The 25,000-nt window shown below is 47.9% G+C and overlaps 1 protein-coding gene across 8 annotated transcripts in view; it reads left to right on the forward strand.

Moving 5' to 3' along the window:
- Window positions 1-25,000, forward strand: part of AGRN (agrin) — a 355,575-nt gene that overhangs the window by 111,714 nt on the left and 218,861 nt on the right. For 5 of the 8 annotated variants that reach the window (XM_075603626.1, XM_075603634.1, XM_075603631.1 and 2 more), the window contains exon 3: window positions 13,760-13,780. The exons of the other annotated variants lie outside the window; for them this stretch is intronic. In XM_075603626.1, coding sequence (XP_075459741.1) covers window positions 13,760-13,780 — 21 coding nt within the window. The remainder of the gene's footprint in view (window positions 1-13,759; window positions 13,781-25,000) is intronic. 8 annotated transcript variants of the gene reach the window in all.

Below are 25,000 nucleotides of genomic sequence, written 5' to 3' on the forward strand. Positions count from 1 at the left end.
CCTCCAACCAATCCGAGAGGAGCGGGGGAGGAGTCGGAGACTGGAGGCCATCACTCAAAGTGTATAGCATTTGAATCAATTACATAGATCAAACATTTCATGCATTTAATTATATATTTAATCAACCATGTATAATAAAAAACCTATTCAGCATGTAGTTAATAGCTGGGAGGCTAGAATGGAAAAGAAATAAAAATTAAAAATACATATTTAATACAAAACACATACAGTACATATATATTTAATGGTTTAAAAGGAAAAATAAAAGTATATATCAAATCATAATCGTGTGGCTAATCATGACACCACGGTCACCATGCTTGTGTAGGATCCCCCTTCCACGGTTCCACAAATCTATTACAATTCACCAAATAACCGCCCGGACACCTTCACCATAATTCACAGGGAGAGACAGGAGGAAGTCTCAGCTCTACTTTGTATTTTCATCTCCTTACATTCATGTCAATGTATACATCTCTCTCTGTGTGAGTACTTTTTCTAACCCTCTCTTCAACTGACTCTTCCATCTTCACATTCCAACGCTCTTCCCTAGAACCCAGCGCTGGCGGTTCCTCCAAAGGTTCCATGAACAGGAGCTCAGCTCTTGCCAAACCTTTGCCTCATCTATGACATTACACCTAAGAGGAAAGGGGGTGGGGGGCAGTGAGGTGTGAGATATGCAATTCATATATCAAAATCCTGTCATTTGATGAGAATCTCAGCACCAGTGTTGATAAACAGGTCTCTTCTTATGTGGTATAGAGAGGGGTGGATAAGTCTGCCTGAACAAGGTTACCCTTCCTCACAACCCCCTGTCGCTGCAGCCTGTAATTGAGTGTTCTTCATTTGATGAAATGGTCGCCTGGGCGGTTTGGCCACTTTTTACACTCGAGCTCAGGTTGTCAGGAAAGGCCTGGCTCATGGGCGTCCGCAGAAATTTTTTCAGGGGGGGGGGGGGGGGGCATAATTTTAACGGCCAGTGCCCGGCGTAAAAGTGGTGGTGAGTGCACCGTGGCGAGCGAGCCCGACCAGCATAAGGGGGGTTTTCCCCCCTGAGAATTTTTAAAAAAAAAGTGTGCAAATGGTGCATTTTTAAGCAAATTGAGAAAGCAGGTTAATAAAGCAATTGTGAAAGTGAAGTTATGACATCAAAAAAGAGCAGCTACTCAGGGTTGCCGGATCTGGTGGGTGCCTGTAGAACTTGCCATATCACTCTGGCGCTTAAGTGCAGAAAGTCTTCTGCGTTAGGGGGAATTCCGCTTTCTCCCGTGTGAAGCTTGAGAGTCAGATCTGGAAGAAAGCAGTATAGGTTATTTTGGTGTAGGTACAGTATAGGTACATGTATAGGTACAGTTAAGATATATAGGGTAAATAAGATATCCAGATCCAGAGTGTGAGACAGAGAGAGCGAGATAGGATGACAGAGAGAGCGAGGCAGGATGACAGAGAGAGCGAGGCAGGATGACAGAGAGAGCGAGGCAGGATGACAGAGAGAGCGAGGCAGGATGACAGAGAGCGCGAGGCAGGGTGACAGAGAGAGGGAGGCAGGGTGACAGAGAGAGGGAGGCAGGGTGACAGAGAGAGCGAGGCAGGGTGACAGAGAGAGCGAGGCAGGGTGACAGAGAGAGCGAGGCAGGATGACAGAGAGAGGGAGGCAGGGTGACAGAGAGAGGGAGGCAGGGTGACAGAGAGAGGGAGACAGGGGGGGAGACATAGGGGGAGGTCCAGGGGAGGCTGTGGGGGGCCAGAGGAGGTCCAGGAGAGGTCGTGGGGGGACCAGGGGAGGTCTTGGGGGGACGTGGGGAGGCCTTGGGGGGACCAGGGGAGGCCGTGGGGGGACCAGGGGAGGCCGTGGGGGGACCAGGGGAGGTCTTGGGGGGACCAGGGGAGGCCGTGGGGGGACCAGGGGAGGTCGTGGGGGGACCAGGGGAGGCCGTGGTGGGACCAGGGGAGGCCGTGGGGGGACCTCTGGAGGCCATGGTGGGACCTCTGGAGGCCGTGGGGGGGCCAGGGGAGGCCGTGGTGGGACCAGGGGAGGCCGTGGGAGGACCAGGGGAGGCCGTGGGGGGACCAGGGGAGGCCGTGGGGGGACCAGGGGAGGCCGTGGGGGGAACTCTGGAGGCCGTGGGGGGACCTCTGGAGGCCGTGGGGGGACCAGGGGAGACCAGTGAGGGGGCCAAAGGAGGCTAGGGGAGAATGGGAGGACATGGGACATTGCTTACCTGCTCTATGCTGAACAGAAGAAATGGCGGCTTCACAGCTCAGAGCCTGGCTGCGAGCCAAAAAAAAAAAAAATCCGGCAGGGGAATTGTAGGGATCGTCAGTGGGTACAATCTGGTTGCCAGGGGTGACTGGAAGGATGTGTCAGCACTGCGCACGGGGATTTTTTTTTTTTTTTTTTGAGACTTCATTTTTTTTTTTTGATGGGCACGGCCAAGACTGCGAGTGATCCAGGGGGGGGGGGGGGGCAAGCGCTTACTGCGGACGTCCATGGCCTGGCTGAGAATGAGCTTCTGTGACGATGTTCGGGGCGCAGATTGTGGGAGCTGAATGGAGCTTCTCACATTCCCTCTTCTTCCGTTCATAAGGGATGTAAAGAATGATGCAGAGACCATTTTATCGCATACATCCTGGAAATGAAGCAAAAAGAGTAGCCTCTCATCCAACATTTCGGGCCAATGTTGCTTACTGCGCAGTATCTTTTTAAAATAATATATACATATATGTTGTGAATGTGGCATTCGGTCAGAATAATGTAACTTTAAAGCAGCAATCTATGAGCAAAATAAACTATTTTCTTTTATGAAGCAGGAAACTGTACTATAACACGTAACTCCCAGGACGAGCACACACACACACACACACACACGAACATCAGTCGGCCTGCATAAGGGGTCCATGTTTAAATGGATAAGAAGTAAAGGTGACTCGCTGTGCTCATTTGCATGTCATTACCCAGATTCCCTGGCTGCAGTGGAAGCACTGTTTGCTAAGCGATAATGGGGGGGGGGGGGGAGACAGGGCTGCAGACCTGGAGGGTTTTTGTCAGTTTTTGTACCCACCATAACTTTTTTTTAGTGTCTGGGTAACATCAGCCTTGGAAACATATTTAAAAAGTTTTCTTATCCCATTAATCTGTAACTCAATATGACGAAGAACTGAAGGCTCTGCCACAAAGTTTGCAATGTATTTCAGTCCTTCTCACCTGTTAAATAGTGTTTTACCTGCATCTACACTAATTCTTAGGCCTCGGGCCGCGCTGATCAGCGCGCCTGCTCTGCCTCGCCTGCTCAAACTGGAGCTTTTTTGTGTCCTGGCAGGCGAGGCAGTGAGCGCGCTTTGGGGGCGGGGCAGAGGCGTGTCGGGAGGCGGGGCTAGTCCCTCGCTCCCCATTGGATGTGAGCGGTCAGGTGACCGCTCCTCTTCCCTGAGCGGCAAATTTTAAATTTGCCTGTCTCTCCAAAATACCTGAGCCTCCGCACGCATGCGGAAGCGTGCGGAAGCGGCTGCTAAAGCCGCGCTGATGACAGGTGCAGGGGGTAAGTGCATCTGCTCAGTGCGGCTCAGCGCGGCTCAGCAAGGCTCACCGTACTATGTCCCAGGCCTAAGTCATACTTCCCAAGTTATCCTTGTTATGAGGGATATTCTCTGCTATTTAACCTGTCAAACCTGACGCCACCAAGTGGGCATTGTTGGATTTCATAGCATTTCAAAACAACATCCTAGGTGATCACAAAAGCTAGTACCCATTGAGTACCGCGCTCCATGTACAATAGAACACAGATCTGATGGGATTTTGTGGTGCTAAGAAAATGGAATGACACCCAGTGGGGCAGAATTATACACACTCCATGAAAATCTATGCGCTTCTTAACTACTTTATAACATGCCCTAACAACCAGGGGTGTGAAAATTTGGGGGGTGCGCAAGGTTCCCTGCGGGGGCGCAGGTGTTAGAGGGCCCCACGCACTTCCCGAAGGCATTTAAATGAAATGCCGGTGGAGCGGCGAAGGCCTCTGTAACTTCTCTTTACCTTGGTCCTGACGACTTCTGGTGATGCGTCGCCATGGCATTTGACGCTGCGTGGTCATGTGACGTCACGGTGGCCATGGGAACATGACGCCAGAACGCCAGAGCCAAGGGTAGCGATGGGAGAGGAGAGGCGGGGAGAGGGGGACAGCCGGCAGGGGGGTGCAGGGAAAAAAATATTGCACTCCCCTGCTATAGACGACCCTCAAAACTGCAAGACGACCTTCACACACTTCACACACCATAGTACCCTGATATAAGTCGAGGCTAGCTGGAAAGGATAGTTTATCACACTGTAGGCTTAACGCCTGCTATGGAATGTGTATCCGTTGTCTTCAGCAGTGGGAAAAGCAACGTGAAGCAAACTGAACAGCGAGAACCCGAGGGCATGGAGAAAAATGTCAACCAGCGAGAGAGAGAGAGAGAGAGCGAGCATTGGTGGCTTCCCAGACTCCCGCTGTGGACATCAAACTTGATATTTTTCTTCTCTCCTTTCTCCGGTTCCTGCTGCATTTTTTTTTTTTTAAGGTTAATAGAATTATCCTGTGCTGTGCATCTTTGAGGAGCCTGCCATTGTTTGTGGTTTTATACGGCGACGGCCAATGGAAAAGCCTCCCACGAGATTGCCAGTGGAGTACATGAAAGGCCCCGTTGCTATGACGCCCTGCAAAATGTAGACATTAATTGCCAACGAGCGAGCACCGCCATGAAGGCCGAGACCCCGCTTCACAGGCGGGAACACCGGGGAATTCTTTTATTTTTTTGTTGTTGTTTATTCATTCTTCATTCTGCAAAGGTTTTTTTTTTAGTTTTTTTTTTTAAGTGCAACTTTAATATTTCCTTTCCTTTATTTGGTGGGCTTTGGTGCATTGTGCTCACTTCAGCTGGAGTATTTGCATTCAGTTTCACAACTCTGCCATAACTGCTACGAAGCTCTCAACTCCCTAGCACTTGCATTACATTGCAAAGCAGGGGCCACCCCTACTTGACACTTTTTGTGAAGGATGCAACATGTTGAGAAACTTTGGCATTCTTTCCGTGCATGCTTCTTCTTCTTTTTATGCATTACACAGATTTTTTACCTCTTTCTGACCTTCATTCCCTCTCGCTGAAGCAACATTAATGATATAGGAGTGATTGAATGCTTATAGAAAATGTAGTGGGGGTGGGGAGGGGGGGAAACCTTCCTTTAGTTATTTTTAGACGGCTGTGTTATGTGGTTTCTATAAAAATGTTATGCAAAATGCCAAATGGAAAAAAAAAAAAAATATATATATTAATGTTATTGAACATTTAAAATGCTTCCACATATTCTGCAGTGCATACCAAAGTATCTACTATATATTTGTGAAAGCACTGTATGTTTGTCTGCAGCCTGTGTCCCTAGGGGAAATCTCATTGGTCCCTTGGGCCGCCCGCCCCCGCACACCTCTCATTGGCCTGAGGCGGAGTGACGGCCCAAAACACACACACACACACACACACACACACACTCAGCACGCTCTCTGCGGCTCTCCCCTCACACAGGCCGCTCCCCGTCCCCGAGGGCGCTCCTCCGGCTGTCTCCGCCTCTCCCCGCGGGAAGCGCAGCACCTCCTCACCGGAGCGTGTCAGCCTCGCCGCGGAGTAGCCCGAGGTGGAGGAGGAGGGCGGCCATGACCCGGAGGAAGAGGAGCGCAGCCGTGTACAAGGTGAGTACACGCAGGGGAATGGGTTATTTACCGCGTCCCTGACTCCCCCTGCCCTTTGCCCCCCCCCTACGCCCCTTGCCCTCCCTTCCCATTGCCCACTGCCCTCCCTCCCCCTGCCCTTTGCCCCCTGACCTCCCTCCCCCAGCCCTTTGCCCCCTGCCCCCCAGCCCTTTGCCCCCTGCCCCCCCCCTACCCACCTGCCCTCCCTCCCCCTGCCTTTTGCCCCCTGCCCTCCCTCCCCCTGGCCTTTGCCCCCTGCCCTCCCTCCCCCTGCCCCCCCAGCCCTTTGCCCCCTGCCCCCCCTACCCACATGGCCTTTGCCCCCTGCCCTCCCCCCCCTCCCCCTGCCCTTTGCCCCCTGCCCTCCCTCCCCCTGCCCTTTGCCCCCCCCTGCCCCTCCCTGCCCTTTGCCCCCCCCACCCCTCCCTGCCCTTTGCCCCCCCCACCCCTCCCTGCCCTTTGCCCCCCCCCGCCCCTCCCTGCCCTTTGCCCCCCCCGCCCCTCCCTGCCCTTTGCCCCCCCGCCCCTCCCTGCCGTTTGCCTCCCCCGCCCCTCCCTGCCGTTTGCCCCCCTGCCCTTTGCCCTCCCCACCCTTCTACGCCCCTTGGCCCCCCCGCCCTTTGACGCCCCTAACCCCTCCCCGCCCTTCGACGCCCCTCCCCCCCCCCGCCCTTCCACTCCATGCTCCCTGCCCTTCCATGCCCGGGCAACGCCGGCTATATCAGCTAGTCTACTATATAAAAGGATGCAGTTTAATGCAACAGAAAGCAAAAAGCCCCAATGCTACAAACAATGTGACAAATGATATAGTTAAATACTTATCTGTCTCCTCCAAAGCAATGGTCATTTGGTCAAATTCTTTGGCCAGAGTATTTTTAAGCCTGTAAGGCCGCAGCCACACTTAGCTGGACTGATGCTAACAAAAGGCAGCGATTCTATGAGGCAGGACTTAGAACACACGACGGAGCGTGACCGGGCACGATTTTTTGATTTTGTGGCACGACGACTGGCCAAAGAGCCAATGGTCAGCCAATGAGGGCGAGCCGCTCATGTGATGTCATGGGCACGCCTACCTGTTGCGTCTCCTCCAGATTACCCAGGCCTTGGATCGCTTCTGCAGTAGGCGCGCGTGACGCCATGCGCTCCATAGCACGCACGCCTACTGTAACTGAGGCCTAACCTTACCAAGGTATCCAGTTTTTACAGGAGGGGGTGTGTGGGGTGGGTCACCAACCAGGAAACAGTTGTTTACCAATTGAAAGCTACAAACACACAACACCTGCGAGCGGAGAACCCAAACCCCCCACACCACATATTCTGAGCTTGCAGGGGTTGTGTGTGTTTGTAGATTTCAATTGGTAAACAACTGCATGGAGGTTTGTGACCCCCTCATTCCTGGTTTAAGCTCGCCCTGACCGTTTTTTAATAGCAGGTCTTATGACGCACCTGAGAATGAGAAGTCTATTAAGACTTCTTGCTCCATCACAGAGGGAAAGAGAACGTTGACAGGCGCTGGTAGGATTTGTAAAAATGGTATACCTTGGTGTCATTACAGGCTTAAAAATACTTTGGCCAAAGAATTTGACTAAATTACCCTTACTTATGAGAAGGCAGATAGTATTTAACGATATAATTTGTCAGATTTTATGTGGCATTGGAGATTTTTGTCTCATGTTGTATACATTTGGTCAGGGGTGCGTAAAGTTTTTTTTATTTTTTTTTTTTGCTGCGCGCCCCCCCCCCCCCCACCCATGTGCCGGCTCCAGAGATCGCCCCTCCCCAGTGACTTGGCATTTGACACTACTCATGTCACATGACCCATTGTCATGGCGACGTGACCAGAAGCCGGCTGAATCCCGGTAAGTTGAGGTTGCAGAGACCTCGTGCGATCCCTACAGCATTTAATTTAAACGCCTCTGGGAAGAGCACGGGGCCTCTGCAACCGCCCGTGCCCCCAGAAAAATCCCGTGCCCCCCCCCCAGTTTGCGCACAGCTGCATTAGGTCACAATCCCAGTAGCGCTCCTTTTGGCGCAAATGTATATGGTGTGGTGGGTTTGGGTTCGGAGTTTGCAGGGACTGTGTGTGTTTGGAGATCGTATAATGTAACGTGTCAGGAGGGTGCCATTTTGAATTTGTGCCATTTTGGAAATATGGGGTGTGGCTGAAAGTCTGAATGGTAAGGATGGTGATACTTTCAGAACAGCACAAGCATCCCACTTACTGAGTCTTTCACTCTCAAAAATTGTATTGTTCAAAGAGCATTACACGTACAATGACCAACGCATCTGATTTCTTTAGTAATAAATGACACAACCAATTCCAAGATACCGCCCCCCCCCCCCTAGAGAAGACGGTAGAGACTTTACAATTATGTAATGCTATATTTTCCAATATTTTGTTTTAAACTTAATATTTTTTTCATGTTTTTTTTTAATATAAATGTTGGTAAAAAAAAAGAAAAGGGAAATGAGAGACAATTATAAAACAAAGGTAAAAATAACATTCAACATAAAATAAATAATAAGTGCATAATGATGGGGATTTGGGGAAAGGCTTTTGAGAAATGTGCTTTGGTGATGACGCTTATTTTCTCTTTCGTATTCGTAGCGATAACTACAGCTCGAGACCCGGTGTTCAGTTCCCTCTAGACCAAATAGAACTAAATTACCAAAATGTTATTCTTACCCTGGCTCAATGTTAACATTCAGTTTCCTTGCGCCTGGTTTGCATTTTTCTAGCCGGAGCTGAAAGCTGCCTGGCAGTAGCGGGGATTACGTCGCACCAAAGAATGAGCAATCTATGTTGATATTGTGACTGGATTTCTCCGGTCACTGTGTCACTTCCACCCTTGTCGGGAAGACACAGGCGAGACTGATGTGTCAGAGCTGATTGTTCGGGAAGCTGGCAGGAGCCTGTCCTGCTCTCTCTTGTCACAGAGAACAGGTCCTGACATCCGAATTCCTGAGGTGAGAGTGGAGGGACCCAACTCCTACATGGGAACAGCTTTCTCTTCTCCCCATATTAGGTTGCAACACTTGCATTCCTTCTGCTTGGCTAGGTCAGTAATGAGCTTTATCATCTCGTTAACAGGTTCAGGGAGAAAGTCTTACACCCCAAACAACTTTTGGGTCAAAAGAATGCAATTGGCTCCGAATTCAAAATAAAAGGTTTGGAGCAGGCTGAGGGCTTCTTGTGTAGAACAAAGCAGTATTGGGCATTCTGGAACTTGTCGGACCATGAATATGTTCTATAGGAATCCTCTTCAAAGACCAGCAAAAATTGGCAACTTAAGCCAAAATAATATATCCTTTGTTTTCTACTGCAGTGTGTTTCATTTCACCTACTCATGGCTTGAGGACTTAATCAGCATACTTGTACCACAGTCACTCCTGAGAAATGCTTATTTAAAAGGAGTAACTTTATGGATTCGATACTGACCAGTGAAGTGGGAGCTTTCGGATTGTGACTACTACCAATTGTGTAGACTTGGTACAAGTCGCTTTTTTTCCTTCTCCGTTCTGGAGTAGCCAGCGCAACGAAGCAGTCGTTAATCCACTCAGATGTTGTTTTATTTATAACATACCGTATGTACTATTTTACCATCCAATGTACAATTTAATATTACAGATTGCTGACAGAAGCTCTGGCGTAAAAACGTGACTGACATTGGCTATAATCTCTGTTCCATTTTTGCTGTGTAGACTTTTTGTGTTTGGACCGTGCAACAGTGTTTAAATAAAGCCCCAAGAGCAACAATTATAGCTGCACAATAAAAACAAAGTATGTTTAATTGTGTCTATAAAATACTTTGATCTGCAAGCAAAGAAAGTGCTAAACAAGTGTAGAGGTAATACTTATTTGTGTTGTCTTAAAGGGACAGAGAAGCCCAATGCTACATCCAATATGACAAAAATACACAGTAAAATACTTATATATTCTCTTGAAAAAGGGTCATTTAGTTTAACCCTTTGGCCAAAGCGTTGTAAACCTGCGAGCGACAAGGCATGACCCAGTTCACAGGTCCTAACACTACCAGATAAAATACTAATATACCTCTATTAGGATTACAATTCTCAACAATTGTGTGTTGTTTGTTGTCTTAAAGGGGCAGTTCAAGTGACACGGATTAAATAAAAATAGGTTTTAAAGCTGCAGTTCAGTCTTTTTTTTTTTTTTTACTTCAATAGTTTCATGTGGGCAATTTCTAATTACCCAAAGAACTGCATAGCTGCCGGTCAATTTGTTCTCCGTCTATTGATCGGCAAAGTTTGGCGACATCTTTAAATATGGGGAATGTAAATCGTTGCTATAGGAACAAGCATGCTTGTTAAAATAGAATACAAGAAAATTGGTCTTTCAAAGTTGTTGTTTTTTTTAAACAGAAAATGCTAAAAGTATTTTTTCTTACTACAGAACTGATTTATTTAAAAAAAAACACACATGCAGGATATTGCCTGAACTGCAGCTTTAAGCGGGAGTCTCTGGAGCTGAACCCCGTTGACATATATTTATATTTTTACTTTTTTATCTGAAGCAGTTGAAACATCTATTTCCCTCCCCCCCTTCCTGGGGACACCCTTCTTCCCCAAATTCATACCTCCGTAGGGGTTGCCGGTAACTCTCTGGTTTTTAAATGTCGCGGTCGCACGGGCCAATAGGAAGACGGAAGGGATACAGTTATGGTAATCTCCATTTAAGCCACCATTTTGGTAAACCCAACGAGCCCATTCAGATCTGCTGCCGGCACCACTTAAGCAGGTGAGTATCTTGGGAAGCAGGGGGTCCCCAGGGGTGAAATAGATGTTCAACTCTGGAGACACCCTGCTTCAAATAAAAAAGTGAGTAAAAAATAAATATATATATTTTCCGAAGGATGACTTTTAGATACAGGGCTAGTGTATTTGAAATATAGATGATATGGTTATTTATGCACATGTAAATATATTGATGAACAGATCTAATTGTAAGCATGGTGGCCAGTGGCGTAGCTAGACATGCGCGGGCCCCCGGGCAAACAAATTCAGGGCCCCATTAATATTAATAGTGACTGTCATTTTTTTCTCCCTCCCCAACTTCTCCCTGATCCTCTCTCATCATCCCTACTCATCAGCTCCGCTCTCTCCCCCCCCCCAGCTCAGCTCTCCCCCCCCAACCCAGCTCTCTCTCCCCCCCAACCCAGCTCTCTCTCCCCCCCAGCCCAGCTCTCCCCTCCCAGCCCAGCTCTCCCCTCCCAGCCCAGCTCTCTCTCCCCCAGCCCAGCTCTCTCTCCCCCCCCAGCCCAGCTCTCTCTCTCCCCCACAGATCTGCTCTCTCTCCCCCCCATCTCAGCTCTCTCTCTCTCTGCGTCAGCTCTCTCTCTCTTTCTCTCTCTCTCTCTGCATATACCCTCTCCCCCTGCCTGTCTCTACGAGGGGGAGAGAGCTGGCTCCCCAAGAGCTTGGGGCCCCGTGCTTTGCCCGGGCTATAGCTACGCCCCTGATGGTGGCCCACCAATGAAATTCTAATATTGACATGCCCCGAGAGACAGGTTCGAGAAACCCAACTTCAGACATTCTACCTGGGAAGGTTCACCAGTCGAAACGTTTTGCGGCGGTCTTTGTTAAAGGCAAACAAATTCCTCAAAATTCAGGTCTCCTCTAGGACAGGGGGTACAAAGTAGAGCTCTACTCACACGTTCACAATGCAATTCTTCATGTAATGTGACAGCCAAGAACAGAGGAGGAACAACGTCTCAGGTCCCACATGGACCTTCAATCAGGTGATCAGATTCATGTGGGACCTGAGACGTTGTTCCTCCTCTGTTCTTGTGTGTCACATTAAATGAAGAATTACATTCTAAACTAGTGAGTAGAACTTTGAACGTCTGTCCTAAGGGAGACCTGCATTCTGAGGAATTTGTAAGTCCATGTTGTGTTGGCTGCACAAGCCGGATTCTCCTCGCCTGAAACTATTCTCCCGCACTTTGGAACGGGTCTTTATTAAAGGTACCACAAAAGGAAAATGCATCTGGTTATCCTTGTATGAACTAAAATACCCCAGCCGTTTTACTTGGATGGAATCAAAACTGGAGTGTAGGAAGGCGGAGGAGGTCTTCTGACCCAAGAGAGTGGGAAGAAATGGCAGGACAGCCGCAAAGCTGGTCGTGTTTGTCGGAGTCATCTGTATTGATGTTGTTTCCACATCTTCACAAGCATTTCAAGAGTTACATTTTGGCATAACAGGCACAGGAAGGAAGGGGTCTCGTCCAAAGTAATACCTTGGTTTTTTTGAAAGCAGTATGTTCTTGTACATTGTGCTGAATCCTTTTAAGTAGGCTGCAGTGCATGACATTCAGTCACTTAACGGAGCTGCCATATGAAAATATATCTGTATATCCAATACAATCCTGTTGTGATCGCTGCAGTCTATTTTATTGTATTCTTCTCCTTCATATTCTATAATATTGGTATCCGCAACCAAGCTTTAGGCCTTGCCCCCGCTGCATGCTGGGGGGTCCGCTGTGGCGGACGCTGCGCTCACCAGAGCCCTCCCCGCAACGGCGCCGGGCCCGCTGCGAGGGGGGGGCCGCAGCGCTCGCGCGAGAGCTACTCCTGCTCTCGATAGAATTGAGAGCAGGAACTCGCGTCGAGCGGCTATGCACGCCCCCCGGCGGTTCAGCCAATGAGGGCGAACCTGCCGGGTGACGTCATGGCCGCGCCCCCGTCACTCCTCCGGCACGCCCCCCCCGGTCTCTGCTCCTGCAGTGAGTTGCAGACCGGGGAATCGCCGGAACGCGCAGCCGAAAGCGCGGGCGCGCATTAGAGCGCCGGGGCCTTAACCTTATCCTGGTTCTGACCTCTCCCATCTCACATTTTCGGTCCGTGTTGCTAACATGTCTTCGTATCCTGTTGATGTCTGTTGGTTTTACCTCAGGGCTCTGTTCTGGGACCTCTCCTTTTCTCTCTCTACATACTGCTGTTTACTGTGATGGAAAAAAAGGGATATTAGGTTGTCAGGTTTAGGGGGAAATACTGTATGTGGACCTCAAATTTAAACAAATTACATTTACGGCGGTGGAGCACCTTAGGGGTGGATAGATATATCTACGTAATCATCTGTGTAGAGATTATACCTAAAGCCAAAGGAGTTTATGAGGTCACCAAGTGATACAGATAAGAAATTACGCAGTTTATACCTGTTTTTGGAGCAATTCTCTCTCTGTTTCTCTCTGTCTCTGTGTCTTTCTCTCTTATCTATATATATATACTGTATATAAATCACACACTACACTGGGTGAAGGAATAGGCTTCAATCACAGATATATTCCAGGACCCTGAAGAAGGTCCCCCTGGGGACCAAAACTTCGGGAATATGCGTGCAATTCGGACCCAATAAACCACTTGTATGTGATGATCTCTCGTGATGTGCCGGTATATTGGATCTCTAGGGATCCTCACAGACTAGAACTATTTACCCTTCACCGTGCACCACACCTGCCTCTGCTGAGGCTTTTTTTCAGTGTGCTCTCTCTCTCTCTCTCTCTCTCTCGCCTATATATAATCTATATATGGTAAATATAACATTCGGCGCAAGATGGAATTGTTAATCCTCGTTAGGGAGGGACAAGAATGTAGAAAAAGTTGGTAAATGCAAAGTCCTGATTATATTCCTGGAAGCACTAGAAATGTCCAGTGATCTCTATACCATCAATGCATGTAGCACGTGAAAAGTTCACTTATAATATTGTGAGTGATTTAAAACAGGTAGAAAAGGTCTCACCTGAGTTTGCTTGTTAGGTCCTGGGGTCTCTGAGTTTTTTTTTCTTCATTTCCCCTTTGCATATATGTGTGTGTGTGTGTATGTATGTATGTATGTATGTATGTATGTATGTATATATATATATATATATATATATATATATATATATATATATATATAATCTCCCAATGTGTAAGTGATTTATGGTTTTGCCTAATGATGAGCCTGTTAGTGTTACGGTTTCTTGCGCGGCTGCTTAACTCTCTCTTTCTTCTCTTCTTCCTCTCCCTGCTTTCTGTAGAGAACAGGAGGCTTAGTGCGGGTAAGTACTGGGGCGATCAGCCTTTGTCTCATCTGTCCATCCTCCATCGACTCCATAATGTTACATTAAATCTGCCTGATCTCCAGCCACCAAGACCACCACGGTGTGAATATTGGGGTCGCCCCTGTGTACGAAAGTTTAAAGGGAATTCTGGTTCAAAAAAATGTATTTGGCAGAACCGGATAAAGAAGAAAGTAATTATTCTCATCATAATTCTTGTGTAACACAGTGGAGCGCAAACTTTTGCTGCTGAGCCCCTCCTGTCTTGGCTGCCCCGGTGCTCGCGCCCCCCCCCCCCCCGTCTTAGAGCTGCGTCATGACGCTGCGGGGTCATGTGACGTTACGTGACTGGCAGTGTCATTTGACGCGTGTGACATCATGTCACATGACCCCGATGCGTCACAAAGCGTCTGAATCACGGTAAGTTCAGAGTTGCAGAGGCCTCAAAATTCCTTGGGGAAGAGCGCAGGGCCTCTGCAAGCGCCCATGCCACCCACCCCCCCCAGAAAAATCTCCCGCACCCCCCCATTTGCGCACCCCTGGTGTAACACAACGTTATTTCAAATTAAGAATAACCAAACCCTGGTGGAGTGTCCACCTAGAGGCCAAAAGCTAACTTTGCTTCTTCAATAATTAATCTCAAAAATAATTTTGATTATGAATATACAGTATAGCTTTACATAGTGCCCACCGTGCACTCGGCGCTTTACCAAAAAGACCACAGGGAATTATAATACAGCAAGGGCAACAAAGTCAGACAATAGGAAAGGAAATCCCTGCCCCGGAGAGCTTACAATCTAAGTGAATGTTGGGAGACTTACAGACACAGAAGGCGAGGGAATATGAGTGTATTCCTTTTTACACGCCAGTTCATGAAGAACAATAATAATAATAATAATAATTAAAAAATTTGCCTCGGAATATGAAAGTGCCCTGGAAACCAAAACCTTTGCCATAACCCCCCACCCCTCCCCCCCATGGTGTTACATCGCTCCACAGATCTAACATGCATGTAATCATAGAAAAAGGGACGTTATTTCAACATAAAGTAACATCCACAACAAAAGTGTGCCGAATGGAAGTTTCCAATCTGTGCGGTTTGCTTCTGCAGAGACACACAAGGCGGTTTGTTTCCGGTGGGAACACGGTGCCGATGCGGTTTTGCTAGGGAATGTAAAGAAACCTAAAAAGTGGTGTGTCTGTCTGGTCGCTATGCATTTGGGCGCCTCTTTAAGAAATCGTAACCACATTTTGCATGATGGTTCCTGAGATCAAGGAGCGGGTTTTTGTCTATGTTTGGATATAATTGGATACCATTTTAAATCAAGATAGTGGACTGAACCGGTCAAAACTGCACTGTTTTTTACCAAATTCGTCGGGATTGTATTTGTGTGTATGTGTGCAGTGTCCGACTTCCTATTAGGCCGGTTGAGCCCAGGCAAAAATTTCCACCCCCATATAATTTTGCCGCGCTGTCAGGCCTAGCGGACCTTATGGGAAGCTACTTGCCTGTGTGGCCGCCTCCTTTCTGCTGCCCTCCTGCTCCTTTGGAATACCGGCATGAAATGACGCTGCGGACGCCCCCACAGTGACATCACAGGCGTCTCGTTCGTTTCCATGGCAAAGCGCCGCCGCATGACGTCGTGGTGTCATTTGACGCCGGGATTCCAAAGGAGCAGGAGGGCGGCACCACGGAGGCAGCAGACGCAGGCTAGGGGCGGCAAATTTGAAAATGCGCCGCTGTGTGTATATATGTGTGTGTGTGTGTAGGTGTGTGTGTGTGTGTATATGTGTGTATGTTGTTTTTCATGGTCTTGGAGCCATGACTCTGACAGACAACCAGGCTCTCTTATTACGATACGTATATACACTTATACACAGACACACCATACACACAGTACACATACATATATATTCAATTTAAAAAAATGTAGTTTAGTGTGGTTACGGTGCAAACCCTTCACAAGTCTGGCGTTTTCTTCGTTACGGTGACACTCATCCCTGCCGATATTCTTTTCTAATTCAAGTTTCCAGTGAAGCTGCCTTTGCAATGTCAATGAATAAATCTCAAGGACACTCGCGTCAAGTAGCTGGGCTGAGTTTAGAAAATGCCTGTTTTGCACATTGGTAACTTTTACATTGGATGCTGCAGACTGGGAGCTGGGAAAAAAAATGTCTGTAGCGCCCGATGGAAACACCAAAAATATAGTTTACCCAACATTAGAATAAAAAAAGACGTACTTTTTTTTTCATTATGAAACGAAACAATAAAATGATCCATTTATAAATCTCCGTATGTTTGGGTTTCTTCGAATTCCCGCGCACTGCAGCGTACTTTCTGCTAGTATTTGATAAATTGCCTTTCTAAAGTTGCACACACTTGCACATTTACTACGAGTGAATAATTCTGCCCCTCCTAACAAGCTGGGCTTTTCGGTTTGTTTCCTTGTCGGTAGTTAGGTTTCGCTTTTGTGACGGGTCACGTAACATTTTCCAAACCGTCCTCATCCCCCCTGCACACAGAGCTCTGGGGTTTTGGCTAATCTGGACATTACTAGATTTTCTACCATGCAAAGGGGCAAAACTGCTGCAAAATTAAAGATACAATCCCAAATTATTTTTTTAAATCATTGGATTGAAGCAGGGGGTCCCCCGATCTGAACCCCATTAATTTAATCTCTGGGGGCCCCCTGCTTCTGGAGATGCAGTCCTCCCGTAGTGGGGGCCGGTAGCCACTCTGCTCCGCTAGCAGGGATCACGTAATGGCCGCTTTTGAAAGCTCCCATGGGCCAATAGGAAGCAGTGACTTCATCCAATGCGCTTCTTATTGGCCCGCGTGACGCAGAATCTGTGTAAAGCACGGAGATACTGGCGCCCCTGCGGCGGTTATGTATCCCTAGAAGCAGGGGGTCCCTGGAGCGGAAATGAAAAAGATTGTGCACCCATTTTCAGCTTCTAATTCCATTTGTGCAAGAAGCTAAAATGCTCAGCCTTCCTAATAATGCCCTCTGACATGGGCGGCCAACTCCAGTCCTCAAGAGCTACCAACGGCTCAGGTTTTCAGGATATCCCTGCTTCAGCACAGGTGGCTCATTTAGCTGAAGCAGGGATGCCCTGAACACCTGACCTGTTGATAGCTCTTGAGGACTGGAGTTGGCTACCCCTGCTCTATGGCTTTTTGCCACATGGAAAGATAGGCTTAGGAACAGACTAACATGTTTATCCGTCTTAATACATATGAGCCTCCATTGTAGAGGGTGAGCTCAGCTGCAACACATCTCAAGCCCAAGCCCATAGTGTCCCATGTTAAAATGGATAAGAAGTGACGAGGAACACACTGTGCTCATTTGCATGTCATTACCCAGAATCCCTGGCTGCATCGGAAGCACTGTGTGCAAAGCGATAGTGGGGAATGACAGGGTTGCAGAGCTGCCCGAGACATGCAAATGTGCCCACAAGCGGTATTTCTATTTACAAGCTCCTTTCACAAATTGGGCATTAATCATGTTAATTTTGTGCAAGGTGTGAAAACGGATGGCTGTATTGGAGCGTCTCATAATGTGTTCTTCCATTAAGTGATTCATGTGCTCATGCCTTTAAATGGCTGCACTTCATACCGATCCGATTCATCGTTATATTATTATCATGCACGTGGTCAGCCTTACACACACACACGGGAGAAGCCTTGTGCTGCCCTCTTTTGGCGGCAGGGCCCTGACGAGCATTACAGAGTAAACGCCTTCTAATGTGTCAAGAAAACGAAAATATCTCTGACGAAGAGGTGTAGGGATCTCCTCAAAACCAGGGCGCTCCCAATGTGTTCAAAAGTAATAATCATACATAAATGTATTAATCCTACAGAAGTGGCAATGCAAAAAGGTAATATAAAAACATTTACACGATACATATATAAGTGCTCGAGCTGTGTGTGCGTGTGTGCGTGTGTGCGTGTGTGCGTGTGTGCGTGTGTGCGTGTGTGTGTGTGTGTGTGTGTAAAAAGTTCCAATCGCGCAGACAGTAATATGGTATACACAGTTCAAAGAAAGATAATAGCAGTTTTCAATGTATCCACATCTTCTTAGCTGCATGAGCCTTCAGTGGGTGCCTTGTTCCCTGTGTGTGTGTATTGGTATTAGTGAGACAAATCTGCAGTAGTAGCCATAATTACATGAGCATCAGAGGTTGAATCTTTATTAGGGAAGCTGAATAGGATACACACACGAGGTATATAAGGTACTGGGTACTATATAGAGACAGTATAAGGGCTGGGACCCACTGCGCCCGGCGGCGCGGGCGGCCGCACCAGTGTTCCCCACCAGCAGGGGAATCCTCCCGAGCCGGTCCCAGTCCCCCCTGGCTGCACAGCTCACTACTCGCTGTGACACGTCAGCCGCCAGGGGATTCAAGAGAATTGTAATCCCAAGGGGCGACGCGTCACTGGTGTGGCTGTGAGCCAATGAGGAGGGGAGGCTTCGGGGAGCGGGGAGGAGAGTGTGGGGGGGTAGCAGCGTGTGTGTGTGTGTCTGTCTGAGTGCGTGAGTGCCTGTCTGTGTGTGTGAGCGGCTACATGGTTGAGGGGCTGAACGGCTGAGGGGTGGTCCCGCCCCCCCACGTCATGGCTGCGCCCCCCCACCCGTTTTGGCCACGCCCCCCCCCGCTCGCAAAAATGGTTTCTTTGGACCGGAAAAAGCCCCAAGTTCCTCTCCACGCGGCGCCTGTCTGTAGTGCGGGCGCGCGGTCTGAGGCAGCGGGGCCTTAGCCTTAGATAAAAAAAGAGTAAGGAAATGTAAATTATGAATACATCAACATGATATCACTCAGTCATGGAACGTACAAATGGTTCCAAAAATATATATAGAGGAGGAAGTCCCATATATCACCTTACTGTCTGTAGAGTAGTATATAAAATCCCATTACTCCACAGACTCCTACAACACCAGACTTCCATGCTGCAACAAGCGTTCACTGTGTGCTGCAGCCTGACGTGCGTTTCGCGAACTGCTTCATCAGGGGCGTGGGTTAGCTTGCATCTTCTCTCTCTCTCTCTCTCTTAGAGAAGACATACAAATGCATACGTATAATAAATACTAGCTGATATACCCGGCGTTGCCCGGGCGTGGAAGGGCAGGGGGCATGGAGTGGAAGGGGGGGGGGCAAAGGGCAGAGAGGGGGGGGCAAAGGGCAGGGAGGGGGGGGGCAAAGGGCAGGGAGGGGGGGACTCAATCCCCCCCACACACACACAATCCCCCCACACACACACACAATCCCCCCCCCCACACACACACACACAATCCCCCCCACACACAATCCCCCCCCACACACAATCCCCCCCCACACACAATCACACAAGCCCCACACTCAATCCCCCCCCCCCCCACACACACACACACACACAATCCCCCCCACACACACACAATCCCCCCCACACACACACTTCCCACACGCGCACACACACACACACGCACGTGCACACACACGCACACACACACTCACACACACTCACACACACTCAATCCCCCCCCACACACACTCAATCCCCCCACACACACACTCAATCACTCCCCCCCCCCCCCACCACCACCACCAACACACACACACTTAATCAGTCCACAATTTCACCTGGGGGGCGACATGCTCCGATCCCCCAATCCCCCATGCTGCTGAAAACGGGAAGCAGACAGGAAGATAAGGGGGGGCTGTCTGTGTGCAGAGAGAAGCCCCGCCCCCTCTGCAGGCCCCGCCCCCTCTGCAAGACACAGACATAGAAGCAGCAGCACGGAGCTTCTGGCCCCGCCCCCTCTGCAAGACACAGACATAGAAGCAACAGCACGGAGCTTCTGGCCCCGCCCCCTCTGCAAGACACAGACATAGAAGCAACAGCACGGAGCGCCCGTGCACAGCTCTGGTCGCCCCCAGGTTTCCCTGCAAGCTGCTTGCGCGCCCCACAGTTTGCGCACCGCTAAATAAACCCCCCCCTACCTAGTGTGTGTGTGTGTGTGTTTTGGCCCGTCACTCCGCCTCAGGCCAATGAGAGGTGTGCGGGGGCGGGCGGCCCAAGGGACCAATGAGATTTCCCCTAGGGACACCGGACATCCAGACAGGCATACAGTGCTTTCACTAATATAGTATAAGATTCACATCTTGATACCTTTGTTTTTAAATTCAGGTATTACATAATGCCAGCTAAATGTCAAAATGAATTAATAATAACATTATTTCCTTTATACAAGCGCAGAGTTGTAAATAGTTCCTCATTTAACCCTTTAGGGACAACCGTATCCAAAGTACAAATCCATCTTGATTTTTTTAAGGAGTCGTTTCTCAATATTACCTCTTTTACTCAACCCCAGAGATTATTTTTTAGCACCCCATGCTTTTAATCCAGATGGTGCTTTATGTGCAGATAAAAGAAGTCTAGCAACGCTAATTAATTTCTTACCGTTCCTGCTATCCTTAATTGCATTTTTAATATTGCAGACGGACACATCTGCGTAACTCTAGTCATACCCACATATATATATTAGTCCACAGGGGCAAGTTAACCCATAAATGACCCCAGTGGACAAACCGTTTATATGTGAGCGAGTTATCCCAGAAAGAGTTGGTAACTTTCCTATCTTCACACCACTTACAGGTGCCAGATGGGTAAGATCCCATCATCCTCTTTAATGCAAATGACCTTGGACCAAACGATTCCGTAAATTGGATGACCTTTGTGTTGTCATGTTTACCTGAGGTCCAATAGATTTTAGAAAAATCGTCACTTTGCAATACTGCCCAGAGATTCTGCAAAATGGAGCAAATTTGTTTCCAACGAGGGCTAAACGTAGATATAAATTGTATTGTACTAGGGACAGATCAAAAATGTTACTTTTTATTTTTGGATATCGGCAAAATAATCCGTTTAGGATTCATAGTTATTGAATCGAAGTAACAAAGGAGGGAGAGGGAGTAGGGGTAAGATACCTGTTATTGGACCAACAAGTAGTTGATATGTTACAAGCTTTCAAACCTCTTGGGGTCAGGTTCACCCCATGAAGGACCCCGACAGTTTGGAAAGTTTGTAATATGCCAACTACTTGTTGGTCCAATAAAAGGTATCATACCCCCTACTACCTCTCCCTCCTTTGTTACTACATGGAAGAAAGGACCAACACGGCCATCCACCCTTCTTTGCTAGTTATTAAATATGCTTTTCTGAAGCACCTTCTGCAATTTCCTCGATCAACAAATAAATACATTTTCTTGCTTCCTAGCCCCCAACACAAAGGTTTCATCTCTCGAACAGTTCCTACAAAGACCAAATGTTGTCCTACAGGAAAACTGGACCGGACGGAAACTGTTGAAATGCAACACGTTGTTTGTGGCTGTAGACTTTCTGTCGCCATAAGCCTCGATTCTCCCACCTACAGAAATCTGGATGTTGAGGTCTAAAAAATGAACCGAGACCAAAGATGTTTCAGATGTGAGTCTGAGCTTGAAGGTCATTAGAATTCAGATGCTGCATACAGTACAATCCTTACAATCAGAAATACTGCCCTCCAAAAGGAGAAACAAAAAGATATCCAAATATCTAATCCGTAAGGGAATGCATTGGTAAAGTTTTACTAGTGTATCCAAAAACGCAATCTCGCGTTCCGACCACCCCAAAAATAAATGAGCAAAGGACGAGGCCACATGTTGCACCCATTGCGGTACCTCCCGTGTGGGGGAAAAAAATATATTGGTTTTGCCCGATTTATAAGACGATGTTTTATTTGAATAAAGTTAAGTTGAAAAGTACACCCACTCCTTCTAAATCGAGCCCGCCCACTTTGCGAGACAATCAGCAGTCAGATGTATGGGGTAGGAGGGTAAAACGGAGGAAGCTCAACCTTGGGGGCCTGAAGCAGCCATGTTGCTTGTGGCAGGAAGCTCAAACTGAGAGAGAGACTGTGTGTTGTGTGTGTGTGTGTGTGTGTGTGTGTGTGTGTGTGTGTGTGTGTGTGTGTGTGTGTGTGTGTGTGTGTGTGTGTGTGTGTGTGTGTGTGTGTGTGTGTGTGTGTGGTCACCTTCTATTCAGGGTCGCCCTATAATCTGGCAATTACGGTAATTTGGCATTTGAAAGAATAGGATGTGTAAGATGTGCAGTAGACTTGCACTCAAATCACATTGATCCTTAGTGATGGCGTCCTGCACGTGAAGAACGTATTTAACAGCATGAAGCCGTTATCTACGTGTGACATCACACGTCGCTAGCAATGTGCCCGGTAACGCCACTATATCCTGCAATTCTAACACCACATCAAAACTCTATCTAGCACTGGGGCGCTCAACTCCAGTCCTCAACAGGTCAGGCTTTCACGATTTCCCTGCTTCAGCACATGTGGCTCAATCAGAGCTTTAGTCTTTGACTGAGCCTCTGATTGAGCCACCTGTGCTGAAGCAGGAATTGATTAAAAACCTTACCTGTTGGGTGGGGGAGGGGGGGGTTGAGGACTGGAGTTGAGCAGCTCTGACTTAGTAAACAGAAGTGACAAATTTGAATGTAGTAAATATTTAAGTAATAATCCCCGAAGAACAGGACATTACTGGCCAATAATGCCCAGGCTGGAAGAGTTGAAGGCCTGAGGCGAAGCCGAGGGACTTTAACCCAGCCAGGGCATTATTGGCCAGTAATGCCCTGTTCTGAGGGGATTATTACTGTTATAGGCTAAATTTAGGCTTTGTCATAAATAATAGACACTTTTGTATAGTTATATAGATTTGTTTTATTAAAATAAAATGGTAAATACATTAAACCACCTCTATGTATGCTTACATTGCAGATATCTATATCCACACACTGCTGCCCCCTCTGTGTACACACACACATACACACACACACACACACACACACAAACACACACCAGCTAAACACACAAACCGCTACACACACAACAATTAAACTGCTGCTATACACAAACTCTGTAGCTACATCCAAACTGCTGCTGCTACACACACATACAACACAACAGCACCACACACACACACTGCAACTCTACACACACACAAGCTGCAGCTACACACACACAAACTCTTCAGCTATACACACACACACAAACTGCAGCAGACACACACACACAAACGCTGCAGCAGACACACACACACAAACGCTGCAGCAGACACACACAAACACAAACTCTGCAGCAGACACACAAACACACAAACTCTGCAGCAGACACACACACACAAACTCTGCAGCAGACACACACACACACACACGCACACACAAACTCTGCAGCAGACACACACACAAACTCTGCAGCAGACACACACACAAACTCTGCAGCAGACACACACACACACAAACTCGGCAGGAGGCACACACATTTCAGCAGCAGACACACACACAAACTCTGCAGCAGACGCAGAGAACTCTGCAGCAGACGCAGACAACTCTGCAGCAGACACACACAGTGCAGCAGACTCTCTCTCTCTCTCTCTCTCTCACACACACACACTAGACAGAAACTGCAGTTACAGACAGACACTTACTTTGCAGCTACAAACAAACTCTCCCCCCTCCTGAACCCATTGTGTTTGTGGAGCTGTGTTCACGGAGGAGTCACTGCCTGGCTGCTGCTTTCTGACCATTCCCCTGCCCTGCCTGAGAGCTGTTCCTACCTCCTGACCAATCCCATGCTCTGTCTCAGAGCTGTTCTGACAAAAGGAAAAGCTGATTGGCTGGAAATAAACACTTTGCAAGCTGCCAAAAATTCCAGGCATTACTGAATTAATAATGCCCGGAATTTTAACCAATCAGAGAGCAGGGAGTTCAATAATGCCCGGAATTTAACAGCTTTAGCCTATAATATCGTATAATCACTAATAAAGTAAAGATTTAGGTCTACAAATAGTAGTGGGCTGTAGTATTTCATTATCCACTCCAAGTTTAATAATGATACCATGTCATCCAAAGTACTCAACTCTACTTGAGACCAAGTTTTGCTCGGTAAAAAGTGGCTTTTGTGCAACAATTCCCTGCATACAAGACGTAAATCTTTAATACAAGTGAATGTATCAAAAGGGGGTGTGGGAACAAACGAAAGATCCTTACAGAGTAGCAACCTTTGAGACTCGGAGAGGGAGGGAGAGATAAATAATGTTAAATCAATCTAATTTTAAACAATATAAGCCTTGGTTACTAAGCGATGCTGTTACTGTACACACAACTTGTTACACTTCTCCGATGCTGGAAGGTGTCTTATGAAATTGTACTGCTTAGTAAGTAATGCATTTTAAGGAACCTCAACCCTCTCTAATAGCGTGTCTGAGATCAGATGCATTGTAAGGAACCCCAACCCTCTCTAATAGAGCGTCTGAGATCAGATGCATTGTAAGGAACCCCAACCTTCTCTAATAGCGCGTCTGAGATCAAATTCATTGTAAGGAACCCCAACTCTCTCTAATAGCGCGTCTGAGATCAGATGCATTGTAAGGAACCCCAACCCTCTCCAATAGCGCGTCTGAGATCAGATGCATTGTAAGGAACCCCAACCCTCTCTAATAGCGCGTCTGAGATCAGATGCATTGTAAATAATTCTGTATCTAGTACAATTTTCAAATGACCTGAAAATAGCAACAAACCCTTTTAGGGATGCCCAGGGAACCCCGTTGAACAACACATTAGAGACACAAATGATCCTCCATTGACTGTTGAATTTGAGCCTATTTGTCTACCAATTTATATATGAGGATCACATAGGGTTAGCAAAACCAGAAAAGTAATATGCTGTGACTGGCAATGTGACTCCAGCACGCCTTATCCTGCCTCTAAATAAGAGACATGCAGAGTTCCTGCGGTTGGCAGCTGTATTCAGCACAGGTGTGGTGTTAACATGGTCTCATGCTCGTACCATCACTGCTTGGGTGCCAGACTTTCTCATAGAGACCCCCAGATAACCTTAGCTGAGCGCAGTCTCATAACCGCGGCAGCCTTTTACTCTGCGTCTGGAAGCCGGGACGTGCACCCCTAATTCTGAGACCAGTCTGAGTGTTTTCTGAGAGCAGCTGTGCCAGAGCAGGAAGTGCAACACAAGCACACACATTTGTACACACGTGATGGAGCACAGCAGGGTGTCGTGTGCGCACAAAATACTGCCCACCTGTTCCTGGAGATAAAAGGGCGACCCTGAAAGGGACTGCGAACAGGGAAAATGACACACAATACTCCTATACTGCCCCGTGGCCAAAATCTAT

The sequence above is a fragment of the Ascaphus truei genome, chromosome 6 (assembly GCF_040206685.1).
Source record: "Ascaphus truei isolate aAscTru1 chromosome 6, aAscTru1.hap1, whole genome shotgun sequence".
In the NCBI taxonomy this organism is placed as follows: domain Eukaryota; kingdom Metazoa; phylum Chordata; class Amphibia; order Anura; family Ascaphidae; genus Ascaphus; species Ascaphus truei.